Source organism: Pygocentrus nattereri, chromosome 5, assembly GCF_015220715.1.
Source record: "Pygocentrus nattereri isolate fPygNat1 chromosome 5, fPygNat1.pri, whole genome shotgun sequence".
Classification (NCBI taxonomy): domain Eukaryota; kingdom Metazoa; phylum Chordata; class Actinopteri; order Characiformes; family Serrasalmidae; genus Pygocentrus; species Pygocentrus nattereri.
The window spans coordinates 37,153,628-37,178,228 of NC_051215.1; the positions used below are offsets into that span (position 1 = coordinate 37,153,628).

At 38.4% G+C, this 24,601-nt stretch overlaps 1 protein-coding gene across 1 annotated transcript; it reads left to right on the forward strand.

Annotated features, from left to right (window-relative positions):
- Positions 1-2,695: 2,695 nt before the first annotated feature.
- Positions 2,696-20,836, forward strand: sfrp5 (secreted frizzled-related protein 5). Its single transcript, XM_017724191.2, has 3 exons — positions 2,696-3,557; positions 11,911-11,988; positions 19,584-20,836. Exons 1-3 carry the CDS (start codon positions 3,026-3,028, stop codon positions 19,910-19,912), a joined length of 939 nt encoding a protein of 312 aa, XP_017579680.1. The 5' UTR covers positions 2,696-3,025; the 3' UTR covers positions 19,913-20,836.
- Positions 20,837-24,601: the final 3,765 nt, after the last annotated feature.

Genomic DNA, 24,601 nt, shown 5'->3' on the forward strand with positions numbered 1-24,601 from the left:
TCTCTGACTTGTGTCACCTGGCTGCATTTCTTTTCTACTTCAGTGACACTATGCAGTGGTTATGTCTCCAGCATTATCTGTCTAGCCGGAGAGACACACATACACATTCCTCAATCAGGCCCACAATCTGTCTGAACCAAACATTACGACACTACATTACAACATTACTGCCAAATTACGGTGACAATGATGAAACAGACTGAAAAGCAAGTTTAATTTCAAAAGGGAGCATTGGAATTGCATGTTGCTTTGTACATTATGAATGAGCCCCTGATTTGCTATTCTATTACTTCATATGTTTGTAGTGCTCATTTGGGGAAAGCATTACTTTTTAAAATATTGCTTGAATCTTGTTAAAGCACAGGACAGTGCACAGTGTTTTACACTGTTGAAGATACTGATCGGTGGGCAGGTGTATATATATAACAGGGGCATATTGTGACAATTAGAACTAGGCCTTCGCATGCCATAAACATCAAAACTCTGTCAAAAACAAAGTAAAAACACCTCTACAATATTATGGTGAGAGTGGGGGGAAAATGCTTTAACTCAGCTTTTGTATAGTGTAGTGTGTTTTAACCTAGAATTTTCTCATCTGTGAAGAAAGGGTCATTTTCTGGCTGTTAATTCTATATTCAAATGAGAAGATTCTTATAAGCTGACCAGAAACATTCGGACATGTGATCGGGGTCATCATTGCTTTGATACTGCTGTGTATAGAACAAAAGCGACCACAGCATTGTGAGACTGCGTAGCCTAACATAGCGGAGCTGTGCCAAAAAATGCTTATAAGTGCTAGTTTATGTTCATTTTTACATGCCACTCTTTCAACATCACTTATCATGATTGGAACCAGTTTACTACCTCTGTACAAACTTGCTGTTTTTGAGCTGAAAGATATGAGGTGGAAAAAAAGACTAGGCTAGTAAATATAAGCTGAGGTAGCAAACCATTAGCATTTGTTTGTTTATCTAAAAGACTAACTGCTTTTCTCTGTATGAATGGTGTGTGTTGATGTGAAGTATCAGCACCAGCCAACAGCTGATGGGATGCAAACATTTGTCCAGAGAGCATGTTACAATCTAGGGCTTGAAAGCATCACTGTAACGTGACATCCAAAGACAGCACATTTATTCTTGTTTTCATCCGAAATGGTGTTCACTGTGACATCACGTTAGAAAAAGGCAGAGGCAGTGGTGAAGGCATATTGGTGGGTGTGGTTATTTTAGTGGAGGGTGAGGCACTACTTTGCTGAAGGAAATATATGAAGAAAATATTTTGTCTGTTTTGAAAAAAAAAAACAGCAGAACAGGATTTCTCAAATGGAGCATGAAGTGACAACGCAATATGTAAAGTGGCAAGAATAGTGTAGTTTTGTTTTCTTTGTCTCCTTTCTTTTCTGCCACCTAGTATCATGTTCGCACTAAACATTTTCATGAACATAAACATCTTCTGGCTGTTCTCAATTAAACATGTACATCTGAAGCTTGAAACAGACATATCAACATACAATATATTTTACCCTGTAGCTGTTTACAGTAACTCCATCAGAGAAGAAGCCTGGCACAGAGTTTGTTTGTGGTTAATCAGACACTTCAGGCCTTTAGTTCCACTCCTGTAGTCCTAAACTATGGGACAGACAGCTTGGCTGTAAAAAATCCTGGTTGTAAAACATTCTACTGGGTGTTTTAAGATTTTAACCCTTCCGTTTCAATCAAAACATGAAAAGAGTCAAATAAGAGTAATACAGCAATACTTGCAGAATTTCAATGCAACAAGCATGATGTATATATTGAATACAAATGGATAGGACTTTTTTTTTCATAGAAATCTTTAATAGAAGGCCTGAGGGTTCTGCATTGGGTTTTGCTGTGTGGCCTTCAGACATATGTATCCATACACAGAACAAGTCAATTGCATCATTCAGTGAACTGTGAGTACATTGCAAAAAGTAATGCAGTGAATTTGACTGAAATCAAGAAAAAATGCATGGTTTGCACATAAATCAATGATATAAACACAGGTAACACTAGCTTAATTACCTTAGCAATTACCTTAGCAATAATTGTAGATGTAAATAAAAGACAGTATAAACTACAGTATAAACTCCTGAAACTGATGCAGATGTGGTGTGAGGTCTATGATTAAGGCTTATCTTGCAACCTGTTAAAGGTTGCAAGATAAGTTGGAGTGGGCTGCAGTATGGCAGCGAGGCCCCCTGCTGCACGCTGCTTACAAACCAAAGGCAGGGCCCCTGTGTGTGTGACGGCAGCTGATAGAAGACGACAGAGAGAAAGCCTGATTCTATTCACATCCAGGCTGGGCATTAGCATATCTCAAACAGCGTGGCCAAACGTCCTGACCACCTGTAGCTGTGCTGAATCTCAATACTCTAAAAAAGCACTTCTCTCACCACATGCTTTACTTCCTAGTAAAAGAAAACCTGAAAAGGAAGGGAAGAATAAGTGTGTGTGTGTGTGTGTGTGTGTGTGTGTGTGTGTGTGTATGTGCATGTGTGGCTAAGCACACTCCTCACACACTGCACTGCAGGCCAGGCCGTGTGACTGCCTGTAGGAGTGTCCGGACAGTGGGGGATTGCCAGTGCAGGCCAGGGTACCGCCCACTCTGCAGCAGTTGGCTGTGGTTTTGGAAGGCGGGGCTAAATGAGGACAGGAGAAGCCTGTGGGAGGTGGAGTGGACTTGTAGCTTTGCTAGGGGGCTGTCGGCTGGTAAGGCCAGCAATCCACTCCTCTTCATATACTCTAAGTGCACCTCAGTTAGAGTAGAATAGAGCACAGCAGTTAGAGCTTCATAAGCCACCTGAAGCACTGAAAGCATTAGCCTCCTAGAGTGGAAGATTAACAGGACAATATTGAACAAGAAGCAAAAGGGAGCATACTACAAGACATTTCTCATCAGTCCACAGCTTTTCTATCATCTTATTCCTAACCAAGAAGAAAGGGATTATTGTTGGTTTTCTTTTTCTCTCCCTCTCCCTTTTGACTCACAGCAGAGCTTCAGGAGCATGGCTGGAGAGAAGAAGCATGTGTGCTTGGCCAAGTTTCTAACGTTGGCTCTAGGACTTTTCTTCATCAGTTTAGATGTCTCAGCAGAGGAGTACGACTATTATAGCTGGCAGTCCGACAACTTTCAAAATGGGCGCTTTTACGCCAAGCAGCCTCAGTGTGTGGACATCCCGGCTGACCTGCGCCTCTGCTACACTGTGGGCTACAAGAAGATGCGGCTGCCCAACCTGCTGGACCATGAGACCATGCCTGAGGTGCAGCAGCAAGCGGGCAGCTGGGTGCCCCTGCTGGCCAAGCGTTGCCATGCCGACACACAGGTGTTCCTCTGTTCTCTGTTTGCACCAGTCTGCCTGGACCGGCCCATCTACCCCTGCCGCTCACTGTGTGAGGCCGTCAGAGACAGCTGTGCTCCAGTCATGGAGACCTACGGTTTTCCCTGGCCAGAGATGCTCCAGTGTGAAAAGTTCCCCATTGATAATGACCTCTGCATCCCCATGCAGTTCTCTGGGAACCATGCCACTCAGACCCCAGGTAGGACTCTAATGGAGCTTGAAGTCATTATTTTTGAGGTCAGTTGTTGTCCATTACATGCAAATCAAAAATCATTTCTACAGTTACTGAAACCACATAGCATTCACAGACTCAGCTGCAAGTCCAGATAACTTTATAATAACTTATTCGTTTTGCATAAATATTATGTTTTTCATGCATTTTCCGAGCTATAAGTCTCAGTGGACATGGAAAGAAGATTACGGGGCAGTGCTAAATGTAACTGTAAACTAAATTCATCTAAAAATAAATGATTAGTCATTAAAATGCCAAAACACAATGCAGAACAAAATATATTCCAACTCTGTTCCAATAATATTATATCATGAAGTCATCCTAAAAGATTCTGTCCGCTAAACAACAAAATTCAGAAAATGCACCCAGTTCCTATACTGAGCAACTATTAGTAATACGGTGATTGTGAACTATAATTGAACAATAACTGTGAGTAAATCTACAACAAAAATGAATATTGAAATCTTCTGATTCTGTAATTAACTTGAAAGCAACTATCAAACAATTTTCATTAGAAACATAAGAAAATGCTATCAGTATTTCCATGATTAAAATCACAACTCACCATCTGTAATATTGTCGTGAGTAATGTGCAGTAGTGACCACATTAACTGATAAAATAATTGGCCATATTTGCTTTCACAGACTGGAAATAAACACACTTAGATCTTCTTGCTCATTCTTACAGTTTATCTCTGTAAGCTGTGAGCGTCTCCAGAAATTGAAGTGAGGGAATTCACTGTACGCTTTTAAAGACAATAAGTACTTTGAGCTTTCACTATCTAAAAATGGAATCTCATTTGGAATGTGAAGGGGGAATTCCTGTTGTGTCTGGCCTTTCTCTTCTTTTGTTTAATCTGGCAGTTAGGTAGCCAATTAGCCAGGGAGCCAATTACTGTGGATCACTAATTAGTCTGGATGGTCATACATTAGTTAGCATCATTGAAGATGGAAAAGAATGGAGATAGGAGCTGAAAAAAGAGGGAAAAAAGAAAAGAGGTGGAGTGAGAGCACACAGCCATGGGAAGATTTGAGAAGTGTGTTCTTCTTGGATCAATATTCATATCATTTTTGCAGACATAATAGACAAAGAAAATAAGAAATCAGGAAAAATAATATACATGCACAGTGAATTCATTTCTTTTTACTCTGAATCAGCATTTTTTTGTCTTTTAATAGCGGCATTACAATAGATATGCAGTATACAGAATACTAAACAAGAGACTTCAGTGAAATAGCAATAGCTCTGTTCTGCACCCACAAATTAAAAGAAAGTGATAAAAAATGGAAAATGTCAATGTTGTTCTACAATATACAGGAATCATTTTGCTTGTATATGCTCAACATTTAGCTTTTTGCTTTCTGCTCTGTCATTGCTCTGAATGACTTGGTATATGACTGGTATAATGGAAATTACATATTGATGAAATGAATATGTTGCTGCTGTCAGAGCAAAAACATTTTTCAGGCTTTGGCATAATTTGAAAATGCCTGTTGCCATTTACACTGTGTGTAAATTTCATGATGAATGGACTAAAATAAATGACCCAAAAGTCTGGTTATATTGACGTATATCAAAAGTAAAGTATATTTTTTCCTTGTCCTGTAAAGTTTCCTTTTTGGAGAAATTAGGTTTTGATCCAACAGTGATACACAGTGTTCACTTCTCTACCTCTGGGCCCAAATAATTAAATAATCATTTAACTTCAGTGTCATTTGTCACTTAACTTTAAAGAAGTTAATATGACACTGGCAATTTCACTGCGCATCAGAATGTGTAGTCTATTATTCACAACTATGGGCAAAAGAATTAATATGTATCTGTGGGCGCTGGCCGATGAAAGGCAAGAGCATGTAACACATTTTGCCTGAGGGAAATATAAATCTTATTTGCTTTCTGCTCTAACTTATGGCTACTTTAATGTTCTGGTGACACAGACTGTTTTCCAGAAAGAGGGCTATGCAAAAATTTACCTCCCCTCCCCCAGTTAAGTAGCTTGGCTTCTGTTGTTACAGTAATCTCACTTACATTCTGTGAAGAGTTCCCTAAGACACTGACCACATAACCATAAGTGTGGCTCGTCCAGTGTCAGTCTGTGCTCTCTTAACTAACTCTATTAGGCTACGAGGCCCAATTCACACTGTAGCCATTCTGCAATTACATGACATTGCATGGTTCGAGTGTTTGTGTGGAAAGTAGCAGAACAGAGTAAAATTCACTTTCCGCCTCACAGCTGGAGAGCAGCCAAACGCTCGCATCAGTGTCTGTTTTGGTGAGGGTGCACGATGATCTGAAACAGCAGTCTGCATGGCCTAGTCTGGACTGTTCCCAGCAAGCTGGAGAAGAGCGTAGCTCCAGCGCACACTGAGCGGCAGCCCGAGGAAAGCACAGGAATTTTTCTTCTGTGGTCTTAGGTGAAGTCCAGGGAGGCCAGTTCACAGCCAGGATCCATGTTCCTGAATTGGTATCTAGAGACTGCCATGGCTAAATGATGGATACATTCTGGTAAATGGCATTTTTGATGTGGGGGAGCAAAGCGAGGGGCTTTCTTCAGACATTAATTACTCTAGCAGAAGAGCATTTTTCAAATGTGAGGCATGAGACTTGTTCTCTCAAATCTAAAGCCAAGCTGACTGAGTAACCAAAGTGACCCACTGTTAAAGCACTGAGTCATCGATTTGCCGTTGGTTGAATAATAGAAGTTTTTTGTTTCTTTTTCAACAATGTTAGCGGGAAGTGAGCGGTTAATGCACACACACACACACAGACACACACACACACGTGTGTGTGTGTGTGTTTCAAAGATATATATGTATATATATATATATATATATATATATATATATATATATATTCATTCTTTTGAAAGGTTCTTTGACCAAAATTGCTTTTTCTATGGCAACCTTTTGGTATCCTTATTTTTTGAGAGTTTATGATTAAACTGAAGAATTCTGAAGAGCTATGATGTCCAAATAACAGCCAAATAACATGTAGGCTGTGTGGTTGTGCCTGCTATTACTTTCAGTAGCTGTCCTGTATTGTAGAGTGCTCAGCTAATTCTTTTGGTTGATATAAGCCACAAGCACTCTGGGGCAACATCAAAATAGGCTATGGAGAACACTTTCTATTTTTTTAGAAAATGTACGTTCTATTATTCATAGGATCCTAGTGAATGCAGTTCGAGCTGTGTTTTTTGGATCCCTAGGGGGTCGCTTGAGAGGAGATATTTAAACCAGCCTCTGTCTATACACCATGCACATTTAAACAGATGTGTTGGGATTTGTGACATAAATTACACGCCATATTTCATCCTGAGCGTAGTGATGTTTTATGTCATATGTGTTACTGCTCATAACTTCAAGGGTCCAAATGGGCCATAAAATTATGACCTCTGAGTAGTCTAAATGGAACTTTATTCCCCAGAAAAAAAATAATAATAAAACAAAAACGTCTCCTCTACAGAAGCACATGGGAGAGACCTCACTGGAAAAAAACATAAAGGCCTAAAAGGATGTCATGTCATAAATGAAGACCTTTGGCTTCCTTTTAACAGCAGAGAGTAGGCCAACAAACCACATTCTGCCCTGGCGACATACTCAGTGACAGTGATAGTCCTCAAATTAGGCTCCGTTCCTCAAACCCCTCCAAAGCATCCACATGGCTCACTGCTCACTGTGCAGCAGCCTTCAGGAAATGTCCCAGTAAACAGTGGGCAGGCTGCAATCTTGAGCTAAGACTTCTCAGCATGTGATATACAACTAGAGTTTATTACACCAGGTTTCCTATTTCAGCTTAGATGAAAACCCAGGCAGCAGTGCTGCTGAATACACGGTATTTTCAAATCAAAAGTTCTTTTAAATGAGATTTTCAGTTATCAAGCAGGGATTTTTTGTTTGCCATTTTTATGTATTCAGCATGTTAAATAGCATGTAACAAGATATTCAGTGTCATGTCATTTTCAGAGGTGCCTCAGTGTTTCACTAAAGCTTTTCCTTAGCCCCTGTTAAACTTTAAGTGACTATTGCCAGTTCCAGATAGTCCTTTCTTACTTCCATGACTTCAGTCATATATAAAAATCTGAACACTTATAGTCAAATGACACATTTTGTTAATTTTAAAATAGTTTATCTTCTACAGGGAACAAACTTAAATATGATATTTTCCTGCACATTGTACAGCACTGTTTATTTCTTACATTTAACATATTGAAAAACAAAGAACATGAAAGATGAAATATAAATATAATATATTTTATTTTTAATATTTTTATTTTTTTCACTATATCAAATTCAGCAAATAAACAGTAAATGTGCTTTAAAATGTGCAGAAGTGTGTTCTCTCTAGAGGACCTGTTATGTTTAAATTCAGTAAAACGTGTAATTCGACCACATAATGCACACATAATTTACATTTTAGGTTCATAGTCATAATAGTCATATTTACTGAATAATAACATTGTAGTTACTCCATGAAAAACATTAAAAGTAATAATAAAAGAATACACCTGGAGAGGATGGGGTTAAAATATTAGTAGGCCTGTGTAATAATGTGCTAATGAAATAATTCGTTTTATTCACATGTTGCCATGACCAAGATAAGAAAAGCCTAAAGGAAATGACAAGAAAATTACACAACAATCAGGAAGTATTCAACCAAACCCTTGACTGAATCAGCTGTAAATAACTTGTCTTAGTCTGCTAATGTGAGTCAATCAGTAAATCCGCAGCACACACAGAAACTTAGTTTGCCGAATCCCCACTTTGCTCGTCAGACACATGCTTTGGCTCTGCTTCAAGAAGGCAGCCTGCCAATAAACCACCCTGAAAAAGTGAATAAATTACTCTGTCTCAAATAAGACATTACAGCTCCAAGAGTGTGGCTCTCAGGCCCAGTTAGCGATGGTGCCACGAGTGAAATCCCAGAGTGTCATCAGCAAACAATCACATCTCTGACCTACCGGTTTGCAGCGCTCTCAGGGAATGTATGGGAATTTGTGCACTGGCACTGGTTAGTGCACACAAAGGGGGGCTCAATTCCCCACCACCCAAACACTAAAGCCTAAAGAACTCTGACCCTCCTTATTATCTTCCACTGTGGTTGCGCTTGTGAGTGAGGTGATAAACCCTGACCCTCGCTTTTTAACCTGACAGTGGGAATCAGGCAGGCAGCCGTGTAACTGCCTGCCACCAGGAGTTTCTGTTGTCTTAACCGGAGCAAAGGGTTATAGATGTTGCGTTGAGCAAACGACAAAATCACATTTATTTCACACTGTGAAAAAAAATCTAGACTCGGCAGCAATTCCAGGAGGAACCCTGTGACTCTCACCAACCACACGTTGCAAGTGATCATGGTTTGTTCAATCTGAACAGCCTCCTAGGAACAGTCATTTCTGTATTTTTAGCTGTTTTAAGGGGTAACCTTTCCAAATCCTCTCTAGCCACATCCTGCATAGCTTCAAACCTCTCTGTTTAGTAGATCAACGAGGTGATAGAAGACCTGAAGGTCCACAAACAGAGCATGCAACACTTTACAGCAATACTGCTAGGATTAGCAATAAAGGAAATAGCTAGGGGAAAGAGCAAACAGCGAAAGAGAATACTTCAAGGAATGTTCATACAGGGCCCAGGAACACAGGGACCCAGCAGAGGGTACAGTATAAATGCTTGATGCTTCAGTCATATGTAACGCCTTTCCTACACTCGTACACTCTTAAAATGAAGGCTCCTATAAAGGATCTTTGGAGCCAACTTTGTGAGAAGAACCCTATGAGGTTTAAAGAAAAAAAAAGTGCTCATTACTAATGACACGCAACCATCTCTGTCAGCTGCACACGTCATGAAACTCCTGGTCTAGTTCATTACCATGTATGCATACAGTACTATACAAAATTTAGAGACCCTTTGTTTATTTAATTTCTTGTCAAAAACAGTCATTGAGTACATTATTCATTTTTCAGGAGATATCAACTTGCATGAAAATAAGTGAAAAAACACAAGTTTCTAAAAACAGAGTTCCAAAAAATGATTCAAAGTCATAGAGAACATGGAGCTCCCAACAACCATGAAAAGGTAGACCACCTAAACTCTCACCATGAGATAAACAATAATTAAAGCTTTCATATTTGAGAGAGAAAGTCAAGCTATAGATCTGAAAATATGTGTAGCTGTCAACAAGCTGTTAGAAACAAAGAGGCAAAAAAAAGAGATAAATTGCAAATCAAGTAAAGAAGCTGCCCCAGAGTCTAGACCTCAACATTACCTAAGATGTTTGGGATTACTTTGATTGTGAGAAGCTGCTTTTTTCTTGATAGTGAATTACTTGTACTTAAGGGCCAATTTGCACATTACTGTACATTCTTATTCACAAGCACTTTGTTATTCCTGTTTATATGGTGCTTTATTAATTGTGAGAAAGTTCATCTTTCAGTCTCTCTGATTTTGTTTTTAAGATATTTTTTTTTTTCAAACTTGCACATTAACATTTGAAATCTTTTCCCATGACTACCAGAAACTAATCCTGTTTTTCTGCTTTGACCTGAGACTTCATGAGGCCAAACATATTTTGGTCAACCTTTGTTAAAGCTTATTAAAACACAAGACTGTGCTGACAACCTCTGGCTATAGTACACTAGTAGGCCAGAGTCTCCTTGCATTAGCTCAACTTGAGCTGTAAGGTTCTGGCAGGCCTGTGCGCTACAACATTATGGATTTGGCAGACCACTACTTTCACACCAATGGCCTGTAACAAAGTCGATTTTTGTAGAAAGCCCTCATCAAAGTGTTTATGGCTGCATAGGCTTGTTAGGATTTGCTTGTCTTTGTGGAATAAGCGGAAGTGCATGACTTTCCCCCTTACACTGAGGAAATCAAACATACAGTCGCAAGCAGTGGTCGCACTCATTAATCTGAAAGCTATGGATTAAGCACCATTAGTGCTGGCCTTTAGTCTCTGTTTGAGAGTAGCAGATTGGTGCGTCCCGCATGCCTCTGCACTCTGCTCTCTGCACACCTCACACTCCATTAGAATGCATATCGCTGCTGTTGGAACAAAGCCTCATTTCTCCAAAATGGTAACTTTACAGGAGAGGGAAAAACATGCTTTACTTTTAATGTAGGTCAGTGGAATCAGATATTTTGCCAAGTAACTTTAGGCTGTTTCTTTTGGTCCATTCATCATGAAACTTACAGACAACATAAAGGGCAACAGGCGTTTTCAAATAATGTCAAAAACTGGAAACCTATAAAAATTAGTTTTGATCTGATAGGAGTGATATACACAAAAGGAAAGCTAGGATTAGACTATGATTGACAGAGAAATCATTTTTATATTGAAATTGGAATTTGAAAGAGCAAGAACTACAATACAAATCTTTTTGGCCAAAAAAAGGCCTGGATCTTAATTTGATCTTAATTTAAAATGTTTGTAATTTAAATTGCAATTAGATTTTTACTCAAGTCATTCAACCCTTCCAAAGACAATAGGTTAAATTCAAAGATTAAACTTTAAGTTTTATTTATGAAACACATTTAAAAGAATTTGCAATTACCAAGGTGCTGTACACAAGATAGGATAGAAAAGTAAAAAAAAAAAAAAATTGAAAGACAGCAAGTTAAAGAGAACAGCACACAACAATCTCCTCATCCATCAACAAAAGCAAAAAGCAGTGTTTTCAGACTGGACTTGAAAACAGAGATGGAGTAAATTAACTCTAAAGAGTAAATGCCTGATCTCCCTTACGTTTCACCCATGTCCTGGAAATGGACAACAGATTCTGTGAAGATCTCAAGGACTTTTGAGTAATCAAAGCTGAGAGCAATCTTTAGTATTTGTTGGACCATTTTGAAGATGATGGTCCACCAGCCAATAAAGTCTATAACTTACAGAGAACTTGTCACTAACAAGTTGAATTCAGAAAAGGGCACTTTTCCCCAGAAGATTTTTGCCATGCCTGTTCCCTTAAAATATACAGATATTCAAATTCAAACATTTTTATCGCCTTAATTGCAACACAAACATTGCAGCAGAGTCCTGCTCGACGTATCCTCCCTGCACAAAATAACATTTGACAAGATGGAATTTACAAAGTGCTTACAAAGTGCTTCGTACTTCAGCGGGCATAACCATTGGCCTGTATCTCTCTCCAGCTGTGTCTTACAAGACTAGTGTCAGGCCTGAATGAAGTTAAAATATAAAGACAATAGATTATTAACATCACAAAATGCTAAACTAAATAGAGCCATCAAAGCACTGTGGAAATCAAATGCTCACAATCAGTTTTTTTTACATCTTTTTATTGTTCTTTTGTTCTTTTTCTGACAGTTTCCAAAGCATGTCCGCCATGTGACAATGAACTGAAGGCCGACACAGTGATGGAACACTTCTGCGCCAGTGACTTCGGTAAGACAGATTCCAGCACTACATGAACACATACACCAATATGTGGAGAAATTAAGCTGGAGGAAGTGGTAGGCCTGCGATTAGATACCAGTGGGACAATCACTGATTAGTGGAATGCTGTGTTGATAGTACTGGCTAGGAAAATGACAACAGTTGCTTGCCTGCTTAGCTAATTTCTCTAAAGTGATGAAATAAGCTGCGTGATTTGGCAGCATTCAAATGGAATGGTGAACTCTACTGTGTGGGAAAGCAACCACTTTTGAGCTGTCACAGTAGTTTTAGAAGAAAAATAATGTTCATGTCATCAGATATGAGAAAAGTGGCGAGACAAGAATGATGGTGAAGGATTTAGAAATTCTTTTGCTATTTATGCCAACATCTTTCTACATCTCTTTAAATGTACAAATTATACTGAATTGTATTTAATAGTTCATAATAAAGAAGTCATTTCTTGCATGTAAGATGCAATAGTATAATAATACTGTATTCAGAGTACAATCAATAAATCGATCATTTATTCAGAAATAATTGTTATCTGAATTCGACTTTTAAGTATGGGATCCTCAGCTATGGATACACCTCATACCGACCTATCAGAGGTGGCTTTCTCAGAGCTCATATCTCCAGCATTGACAAACCTGAAAGCCACTGGCATGGCCTACCCTAAAGAGACCAGAGCGTTATAAAATAAAGAGGCTTCATTCATCCCTCGGTTGTCTTTGGCTGTGAAGTGTGTTTCACTTGGATGCAGACGCCTCCTTTGTATGTAGCCACTTTTAAGTATGACAAATTACCCTCACCACCGTGTTGAGTGGGAGGACTGACTGTTCCTGCAGAAATTAAGAGAGAAAGAGAGCAATCTTATTTGGGAAATATTTGCCCCTGCTCACAACCAAACATTTCAACATTTCTGACCCCCCCAATCAGCTATTTCAAAATAAACCTAATTAATAACAGTCTTTTGCTGTGTACAGCATAATTTGTCTGACCTAAAGTGCCTTTCTGAAGTATTCATTGGTTGTCTATATGCCATAATTTATAACAGGATTATACTTCATGGTAAAATACTTCATGGTCCATTTGACTCAATTGGATGTTGTGGAAATGTTCATTTCTGCAGTGTTGCTTCCAGTAACATTTAGCACATCATTGCTTCTGTGCATGGTACTTAGCCAGCACACGTATCACTTGATTTAAGGCTCAATTTAGCACTGAGAAGTCCATTACTGAAAGAAAACTCCTTGTCTCTATATATTCATTGGCCACTAAACAACACCAATATTGTTATGGATTATTGATAATACACACACACACACACACACACACATCTTCCAAGTCGCTTCTCCTTCTGGGTCCCAGTTATTGATAATACATTTTTATTACTTGTTTATTTTTTGTTAGTACACTAATTCAGAGTGAGAGCAGCTTTCTCTAATGAGCTTGAAGACTCAACGAAACAGATTACTAATAAAAAAAGAGGCAGAGGGGTGTGGGAAAAACTGGATTCTTAGATGCATGACGATGCGGACGTGAACGATTCTGTATCGATTCATAAATATAAAAAAAAAATATTCTAGATGTATAATCCATACCATAATGTTGACAGAACATAAAAAGCGGAGCTTGGAAGTGGGTAAGTGCAGCACCCGGACAGTCTGTGTGGCGCATAGCAAAAACACAACTGGATGAGCGCCACATTGATTGACTTCGTCTTTGCAACTTTTTAGCGTTTGACAGTCTCTCGTTGCAGAAGTAACATTCCAGGAAGCCAACGTGCTTATAAATGCCAATAAGTCCATTAGTGTCCAAATGTTCATCTTAAATATCTGTCTTTTCGTAGCTTCGCCTCTCATAGTGAGGCAAGACTTCGTTGCTATGTGACCTGCAGTCTGCACGCCATTTCTCAGTTGTTGAGAACCAGGGCTTTCGTGCTATGTTGCACACTTTGGAGCCAAGATTCGGCATCCAGACTCTAAAATATTTTACTGACACAGTGACCCCTGACTATCTACAGTGAGACTAATCACTGAATTAAATGGGTAGAATGGCTATAACATGTGCTGTGTGGACATCCGTTACCACTGGATATTATGTCACTCTAACAGTGTTTAACCATTGTGTTGCAGATTAGTGGCAGCATTGTCTTAAACAAGAGCAGTGAATGAGAGCCTTCTAGATCACTTCCATTTGATTTATTAATAAAAGATATTGGAAGTAAAAGCACTATGGATTATTACAAATACTTTGCTTTAAAACTACCCAAAATAGAAATCCTGTATAGAAAAAAGATGCATCAAGAGGTAACGATAATTGTTTTATAATCGCATCGCAGCCCTCTGAATCGTAATCAAATCGAGTGGTCAGGTGCCTAAAGATTCCCACCCCTACTAACCCCTTAAATGGCCAGAGCTTTATTACACACTACTTGAGAATAGCTCAGCCAATTTGCATTGATTCCAGTAGTTACGGAATAATATACATGTAACAGCATGTAATAAGCCTGGGATTTTAAGAGGTTAAAATAAAGAGAATTATCATTGCTTTTACAAACAAAGTTACTTATTTTCAGCATTTTAAAAGTGCTACTCCCAATGTCCCTTTAAAGCTGGAAATAGAATGTTAGTCACTGTGCATGACTGGAATTTAAATGTCACAATACGCATTGCCAAAAAACACCCCTAAATGCTTCCATGGCCAATTATTGCCTACATTATGGATAGGACAGCTTTCAAATGTGTTTGTGTTTGAGAAAGCCATTACAGATTTACAGTGCAGCCCAACTCAAAGCCAAAGAGAATCAGAAATCATGACGAAGTTTCCCTCTATACTGTGAAGTGTTTCTAATAAGTAAAATATGGCATCTGGGAGTCTCTGAGCTAGTTCAGCATAAATGAAAGGGTGGGGGTGATGGGAGTGGAAGGTGCACCGTCACAGCCAAAAACCAGAAGATGTTTTAAGTCTGAGCGCAAGTCATTACATTTTGATGGAAGATTATTGGAATGTTATATAACATGATAAATCATTCTTAATACAACTTAATGCAAACTAATAGGTGAAAAAAGTAAGAACTAATTGAGAAGATCATTTACACTATGTTGAAAGAAATGACCTATTTAACCAAATTCTTGATTCATCAAACCATAAAATCTAGTCTAATCTAGTACTTACACAGTTGGCAAAGCAATGAACTACACACAGGTTAAATGAGGTTACTTGCATCAGATTTTCAAAATGCAGCTGTATTCTTTTGTCTGCTACCATTGTGATTCATTATATCTTTCCAGTCAAGTTTCAGGTTCCAGTTTACAAAGTAGTTTTCCTGCAGCTTCAAACTCTACAGATAGAGTGCTAAACAAAATGTTATGTGGTATAAACATTACATAGTAAGTGACTAATTAGTGTAAAACACAATTACATGTGAAGGCACAAGACAAATGTTATTTTCATTAAAGCACTGGCCTGTGGTTTGGAGCAGAATCCAGAGCTGATCACAGCAGTACGTACTGTATGGAGGTATAGCTGTCAGATTGCCAAGAATGACTTCAGTATAAATATACATAGGTTCATGTACTGCATTAGTCATTTGCTCACCCTCGCTCATTTCTCATTTGTTTTCTGAGCACTTTAATGTGCTCTCCAGAATGAATTTCTTTTTAATAGTTTTATTGGCCGAGGACCACCAGAAAAATGGGAACTCTGTCAAGATTCGGTTATTGATGTTCTTTCTATCTTCGTTTGTTTTTATATTCTAAAACAAGTCCAAAGTTGTGTCTTCAAACAAGCACATCAGCACCTAAATGCCAAGTGATGCACAGAGATTTGCGCAGATAGGCCTACTGACAGCACTCACTTAAACTTAATGGGTAAAAATAGCTTTTAAGAAATTGCAAGGAATGTTGTTGTTCACAAATGAAAAGGTTCAGCATCAGCTTCCCCATTTATACCACTAAAAAGCCGAGCTTCTTTTTTATTCATTCTTTTTTTTTATCATTATTTTAAGCTATCCAAGCTCCCGGGTGTTAGCACTGTTACTATATTTCTCTCAAAACCTCTTAAAGAGTGAGATCTGTTTTAGCTCAAGGTGAATACCTCTCCCTACCTGCATTCATCCGCCCTTCAGACCCACCGCCTGCAATTTAGACCAGCTCCTGTTTATAAAGTGGGTTCAGCTTGTCATCACGATGTTGCCCAGGCAAGTTTAAACTCAACAAGCATTATGGCTTTTGGAGAGTACCAAACTCAGATGTCAAACCTATGCACAATTACACAGTGTTATGGATTATTATCTCATTCACAGTATAATACGTATGTTTTGGTAACTGTTCTCTTAGCAAAATGGCTTCTATGTCGTAGTATATGTTGATCTATAAAACCAAAAAAGGTTCTTTAAAGAATATATGGGTCATTCTACTGAATTGCTCAGAGTCAGAGTTGAAAACACACTTCGGACATTTAACTGACTTGCACTGGATTAAATCTTTTTGCTTTAAATGACTCTATACCTTAATTATGTTTATGTTGTTAAAATAAATGCTTGAATATTCCATTTTGTCACCACCAAAACAATTATAACACTACAGAAGCCAAATGTTTTGGTAGTGACTGTATCAATAGTGATAATCTTAGCTAATCTGCTAAAAAAAGCAGAACTCAAAAATGCCAGAAAGTACATGACTAGCAAATACCACTTTGAACAGTTGTACATGCATATTATCAAAATATTATATTAAAAAGTTGACTTAACTATAAAAAAGATTGTGTTTTGGTATTGATAGTTCTTAATGCTTCATATTGATTTTCAGGCTGAGGGATATATTTACTTTAAAACAATGGAATCTAACTGCTCACTGTGTGGCCATGAGGGACAGGGATACAGTTTAACTTCCTGCTCTAAAATGCTAAAATGCAGAGGTGTGGCTAGAATAAGGCTCTGCCTATGGATCACTATGTGTTTTGGTAGAGGCACAATATATATATATATATATATATATATATATATATATATATATATATATATATATATATATATATATATATATATATATATATGTCTTAATGTATTATTATTTACATTTTCAAATATTCAAATATTCAATAAATATAGAAAAAGATTTTAAAATTTAATATATATATGTGGAGTTTGCATGTTCTCCTCGTGTCTGTGTGGGTTTCCTCTGGGTTCTCCGGTTTCCTCCCACAGTCCAAAGACATGCAGTCAGGCCAATTGGACATGCTAAATTGCCCCTAGGTGTGAGTGTGTAAGTGAGTGACTGTCTGTGTCTGTCTGTCTGCCCTGTGGCGGACTGGCGACCTGTCCAGGGTGTATCCTGCCTTTCGCCCGAAGACTGCTGGGATAGGCTCCAGCACCCCCCCTGACGGAGAAGCAGCTTAGAAAATGGATGGATGGATGGATGGATATATGGATATATATTTATATATATATATATATATATATATATATATATATATATATATATATATATATGTGTGTGTGTGTCTTAATTTATTATTATTTACATTTCTTATAGTAAATACAATATTTCAATGTAATTCAATAAATATAGAAAAAGATTTAAAAATTTAAGAATTATTTTATTACTTCCACAAGCTGAAATTTAGGCTTTAAGCTGTTTGACAGCTAATTACGAATAGTCCATATACAGTGAGTTCTAAATCATGAAGCTAATTCACAATAATAACATAATAATAAATAACCAGCCTTGATAACCTTGCGGTAGCAATGGTAACATAATTAAAATGACACACATGAAAAAGTGCAAAGAACTTCCAAGAAACTTTTTAAGCATTCATATGGTTCTTTCAGTCATTATGGTTCTGTCTATAGGAGTTCCTAAGGAACAGCTGAAGAACCTTTTATTTAAGAGTATATGTGAGACTGGAGGATTCTTGGCTTGGTCAGTATTCAGTGGTTGGTATGATTGGTCACTGTGCCACCCAGATGGTCCTGCTCTGTTCTCTCCACCGCCTGAGAACTTCTCGGCCCACACGCTGTCTGTGTGGGAGCTTCAACATGTGCTCTTTAATTGGGTTTTTTGTTAATCGTGCTATTTGCTTTTCCATTATTGCATTCTCTCAGTCTAATGACTCTCGCCAAAATGTTGCTGTTGAACTAATATTTACGCTGTTGCCAAACCTCTCAGAGAGTGAAGCTGGAAATGTATCCATGCCTGGGTGAAGCCACTTCAACTTGCACTGACAGCAAGCATGTAGCGATAATGCATGTGTATGTATCTGTACTATGTTTCTATAAAACAGAGGATGAGGATTAAACTGTTAAAGATTTTAAGCATTATAAAGCAGTCCTTTAGTCAGAGGTTAAAGTTCATTCTCTGAATTCACATTTTTGAATTGTAGCATTTGCACTTTGGTAAAAGTGTCTGGGACTGGACTCACAAAAGTGCCATGGGGAAGAATTTTGCTGCACATTTATTAATCATTAATTACATAATTTAAAAAAGGTGATAGTATTTTATATTTCTTAAGAACAATTGTAAGAACAAGTGATATTCTTGAATTTTCTTTTTAATTTTCCTAATACCAGTCTCACTTAAATTGACAAGGTTAGCCCCATAAACTGTATCATCTAATGAGTTTCACAACATACATTTTATAAAAAAAAGGAGATTTTTCCTGTGGGTTCTTTCCTCAACTGTCACTTCTATTGTTTGTTTGATTAGTTCTCTTGAACACTTGGTTTTATTTTGTGATTAAATTGAAAAAACTAAAATATGGCATAATTTGTAAAATGTAACATGACGCTGACAGTCTACATGACAAAAAATAATTAAGACTACTCTTAATCAAATATTTGAGATCTCACTGTTTCATGTGAGAACATTCCTATGAACTTCTTAGTGTTTGTCATAAGATTCTTCCTCATTTTTTTTAGGAATGCAGCCCTTAATTCAGGTCACTTGAAAATCTCATTAATCGCTATCATTTGACTTAGTCTTAATTGTTTGGAAAGAAATTGAGGTTAGCACCAGCTGGCAAAGAGAAGGCCAGATTTTCTTTATATGACATGGTAAAATATAGAGCATTTAATCATCTAATTGCATGTCAGAATGAACATTTATAATACATTAAAAGTCCTTACGATTTTCTTTGGCAAGGCTGCTTCTAAAGCTGGAGGCTCTGTGCCTCTGCAAAACAGCAGTGAATGAGATGGGGATGTGCTAGGGCCACTGAAGGGGTGTTTCACATCTGTCTTTGAAACTTTCCATTCGTCTCTCCGTCCTCTCCCGGGTGACTGCAATTAGTGCTGTCCACAGTTAAATGATGCTCCTCTGGGGAAGTGTAAACTATTCCACTGAATGGGAATACCCAGGCTCTTCCTGTGCGCTTCTTGTGAAATGTCTTGCTGCTTGAGCTAGTACAAATGAATGGAAGAACCAGTGCGACACAGGGAGCCCCCAAAGTGGCAGGAGGATTTCACGATTTTTCCGATGTGTAAAGATGAGTGACAAGCCATATACACACAAACAAAGCCTTTTTCCATTGACACATGGTGCTCCTTCAAGCCCAGTGAATGTCATTTGTTTTTAAAAGATCTAATCCTTTCATCTTTCCTCCAGTACTCAAGATGAAGATCAAAGAAGTTAAGAAGGAGAAAGGCGACCGCAAGCTTATCGCGGCGCAGAAGAAGAAGAAGGTTCTGAAGATGGGCATCCTGCGTAAAAAAGACCTGAAGAAGCTGACGTTGTACATTAAGAATGGAGCAAACTGCCCTTGTTCCCAGCTGGACAACCTCGGGAGCAACTTCCTCATCATGGGCCGCAAGGTTGACCAGCAGTTACTGCTCATGTCTATCCACAAGTGGGATAAGAAGAGCAAGGAGCTCAAGTACGCCATCAAATACATGAAGTCCCATCAGTGCCCAACTTACCACACTGTCTTCCAGTGACCAATGACCACATCACCAATCCACACCCTTACAATCACTTTTTTACAGTTAGCACATACAATTCTTTTTATTCAAAAGCTGCCTTTGGGAATCATTCATTTGCTAATGGTCTGATACTTCAGCAATGTTAATATTTCTTCTTTACTGTTCACTGTGTATATGCTAAATGAAAATGCTTTATGACACAATCAGTACATTCATACATGTTTTAGAGAAACCAACTCATTTTCCTTCATTAGAGCAAAAGATAAAACAATATCATTCCCAAAGAAACTGTTCATGGTGGAATACCACCTTCTGTCCGGTAAGCAGTTTCCACAAAAAGTGGCACAAAATTATCAGGAGTGATAAGAAAAACGTCAAAGCCATGTTAAGCTGATTGTGCTAATGTCAGAGTGAGGGAAAACAATCAGTGAGTAAATATTTGATTAAAAAGCATAAAGAGTATTCACTTCGAAAACATAGTGCCAGCTAGCTTTTCTTGTTCTGTTTTATTTTGTAGATATGGGGGACAAATGCTATACTGTGTACTGTGTAGATAAGATTATGGTTATGAAAAACCTTCTAGAATGCAGAGCCACCCAAGATGTGGCTCAAGTTGAGAAGGGAGAAGGATAACTGATTGCAGTTGTTCCTGATTGTTGGTCAGTTGGACTATGAGCTGTACCTGGACCGTTTCCCTTTGCTGAAAGAGCGTCTCACACCAGCCAGCCGGACACAGACTGTGGACTGACCTAACAGTTTGGCTGGTGAGATTGCTGGCCTCCTTTTTCTTTGTTTTTTTTTTTTCCTTTGAAATATGAAACATTCTTTTATTTTAACTGAAATTATCAACTGCTTCAAATATACTTTTTATAGTTTGAAAACATCTGGCAGGCATAGCATCTGGATTCACTGTTTCTGAAATAAATGTTAAAATCATTATGCTAGAATTGTCATTAATCAGCACTGAATAAGGGGAAAAGATCTTTTTTCCTTCTTTCTTTCTTTCTTTCTTGCTAACGGGCTCATATACTACATTTGTTGTTGTTTTTCAACTTATGATGTGCATTTTTGTTCTTGGATCAACATTTTGCAACTTCTCCCTCTCTTTATCCATTAGAATTAAACAGGCTGTTTGGTGACTTTGCATTTAAGACTTTTATAAATGTAAATGTCCTCTGTTCTGATCAAATATACCCTAAAACAGTGGTTCTTAAACCAGTCTTCGGGGACCACCAGATGGTCCGCATTTTGGTTCTATTCTGTGCTTTGTGAGCTTGGTCACTCTGAAACTCATTATAGCATTAATGCTAACTTGCTGTAGGCTGAATAAGTGAATATATGTAAAATTACTGGATTTTTGTGACATCAAAAAAGCAATGTATTAAAACTGGGTTGTTTTTGCAGCTCAGTTTCCATATATGGACCATACTGAGTGAAGAGAAAATGGTATGTTTTGAAACCTAAAAAAAAAAAAAAAAAAAAAAGGAAAATTTGTTTTCCCATCATATAAGTCCTTAAATTTTTCAAGCAAAACCAATTAAATCCAATTGCATTTTTTTTCTCTACACCAGAGATTTGTTGCCAAAGATATTGTTGAATTAACCAATCCCCAAATGAAAGGTGGTAATAAAACAAAGACTAGCAAGATAACATCTGACAGGACTTAAATGAACCATAGCCTATTTTGAAACGGGCAATTAGGCTCAAAGAGCTGACTCGGCGCAATTAGAAAAGACACTCCATCTGTTTGCTCTCAGCACCAGTTGTGCAAGAACAGAGGCACATAAAAGCTGCCATAGCTGGAATGATTGTTGCAGTCATACTGCAGCCTGAGGTCTCTGAGACCTGACCTAATGCCCTCTAATACAGCAGTGACTGAGGCTCTGCTGCTGGAGCAGAGGATTGTGGGTGTGAGGCTCTGTCATGAGCAGCCTGCTGTCTGGGGGAGGTCCGCCCAGCACACAGTAGGACCCTGCGCCTCTCATTAGCCTGCTGGCCAGACTGACTCACAAAATCCCACGCTCGCATTCAAATAGGCAGCCAATCAGCACATGCTCACGCTCCCACACAGCTTGCATCACACCTCACATTCACTGCTGCCTCTAACACACACTGCAGTCCCTAGCACTGCCATTGGCACTAAAGCTGTTTCTGACAGCCATTGAGAAAAAGAAAATGCTTAAAAATAAAGGCTCCTTAGTGGATCTTGGCTTGGATGTATGGGCTAGGAAAAAATATCCATTTGGATAGGATCTTTACATAATTTGGAAGTTTTAAACTTTCAAGAAAGTGCTCTCGCACATCTCATATAAAATTTTTTAAAGAATCAATGACCAAAAAGTGCACTAAGGAAACAAATGTTGTTCTTCTTAGGGACCACTCCAAAGGAATCATTTTTAAAAGTGCATCTGCTCTAAAACGCAAGTACCGCTTTTAGTTTCATTTATGTTTGTGAGGATTATCTGTGACATATAAGCATGGTAATTTAGGACATTCTACATTTTTATATATTTTTTCAAGCAAATCTGCTGAGAAACAGCATGTGGTTTTGGCAGTATCAGCAGAAAGCGGTCATATTCCAAAGAAAATGTCAAATTTCTTTAAAAACAAAGAAGAGAGTAATGCTGAGGACAGAATCAGGACGTGGAAATTGTCCTTTAAAATAGTGAATGAACATTATGAAGTCATTTGCTTTGGCCCTTGTGACAAACGTAACTAACATAGCCACTCAAAGCACTGCAAATATAGTACATCTCATAAAGAAGTACAAATCTTAAAGAAAAAACATATTTACAAGACATACTATGTACAGAACATTCTAGAGACCCTAAGGTTGAAGGGTTACCCAGGGAAAATCAAATCAAAGGGGGGTTGGGGGGGCAGGAGATAGCAACAGAGACGTGAAAGAGAGAGCAAAAGAGAAAGACAGACAGAGAGAGTGTCCGGGGAAAAAGAGCCTAGTCATAGGAGCTCATCAAACAAGCCGTCTGTCTGTGGGCCTGGCCTCCGACCCTCGTGCCTCTGTCATCACCTCCTCAAAGGTCGCTTACCATAATTAATAAGAGCCTGACGACTGCAGAAGGGCCAAACAGGGGCTCGCATTGTGCCAGATGACCGATAATATAAACAGGCCGTCACAGCAGCAATCAAAAGGTAATTTAGATCCTCCGTCAGCTTCTGTGTCAGACTGATTTCCCTGAAAGGTTAATATCACTGGGAATGCAGCGCCTCGCCAAGAGCTCTCCTTGCCTTTCATTCTCTGTCTCTCTCTCTCTCTCTCTCTTTCTTTCCTTCTCTGTTGGCTGGGATGGAGAATAGGGCCTTTGTATGCTTCTGTTGCTGCTGCAGTGATAGTATGCACCTTTTCACGGCTTCGCTAGTTGCTAGCCATGTATGTTTTGAGGTCTTTAGCCTATTTTGATTCACCCTGACACAAATTATTCACCTTCTGTTGCTGGGAAACCCATTCAGCACAATGTGATTCACCTGTCACAAGTGTTCACCGACTGGTGCATTTCAGCAGTTTGGAAATGCAGTGGGTCAGTATGCTTGTAATGTCTAGCCTAAGAAAGCCACCTTGGGATTCATTACACTGACCAAACATCTGTAGCTCTGGCTGCGAGCAGACTTGCTGATGACAGCGCCGTGGGCCGCACTGTTCTGTGGTTAAGCAAGAAGCTCCTCTCTAACCAAGTTAGAAGGTAAGAGTGCTTCCAGATGGCAAGGTGGTTGAGTGACCAGTCAGTCAGCTGAGAAATTTAGTCAGAGACATAAGAGCTGATTGTGAAAAAAGCATTCAAAAAGTTCAAATTTGTTTTACATGAATATAGCACATGTCAACAGAGATTACAGTAGAATTATAATTAGTTATATGGCAAACTCAGTACATATGTTTGTTATTGTCTACAAATTAGGAGTTTGAGCATGTGTTATTGTCCACAAATGAGGGCTCTAGTTAGGTTAAGTCTATTCTCTCACTGCTGAGTACATAGAGAATTCATGTTGAGGTAGCATCTGACTGGCACATGCGGTAGTTCTGCATAGCCTCTCCCTGCACTCAGCAGTTACCTGGAAAATTCCTAGAGTGACTATATTTGATTTATACCAGACGTAAGAACAGAACACACACATAGACTTCCAACCACACTTACAGGGCATGTGTGCACACATTCCAACCACACAGTTGCTTTCTAATGATTATCAATTAATTAAATAAATACATTTCAACCTTCAATGGTAGCCATTTTTCATGATATGCAATGAGCATAAGCCAAAAGTAAGTGCAAAGAACTCCGATTACAGTTTTTCTTGATTGCTTACACACACTTTAAGACACAGTGTTAATGCTCTCAAATGCTCACATTAACCTTCGCAAACCACTATAAATATTTAGCTAATGAGCAGAATAAACCTTTGCCTACAAAACTATGAACGCTTTCCTAAAAAATAAAACATTAACTTCAAAATACTAAACAAATCATATCAGTTTCAACAACAAAACTGGTTTTTCACACTGCAAAGAGAAATGAAGTTGTCACATTTGCCTCAATGAAAAGACACTTCATACGAATATACTGAATAATTCATACATGGCTTTATTATGTGTGTTTTTAGTCTTATTAGTGTTTTTTTTAACATATTGCTGTATGTGATACAAAATACTGTAGCGTCCCACAACTTTCTTTTTTGGCAAAGCATCAACGC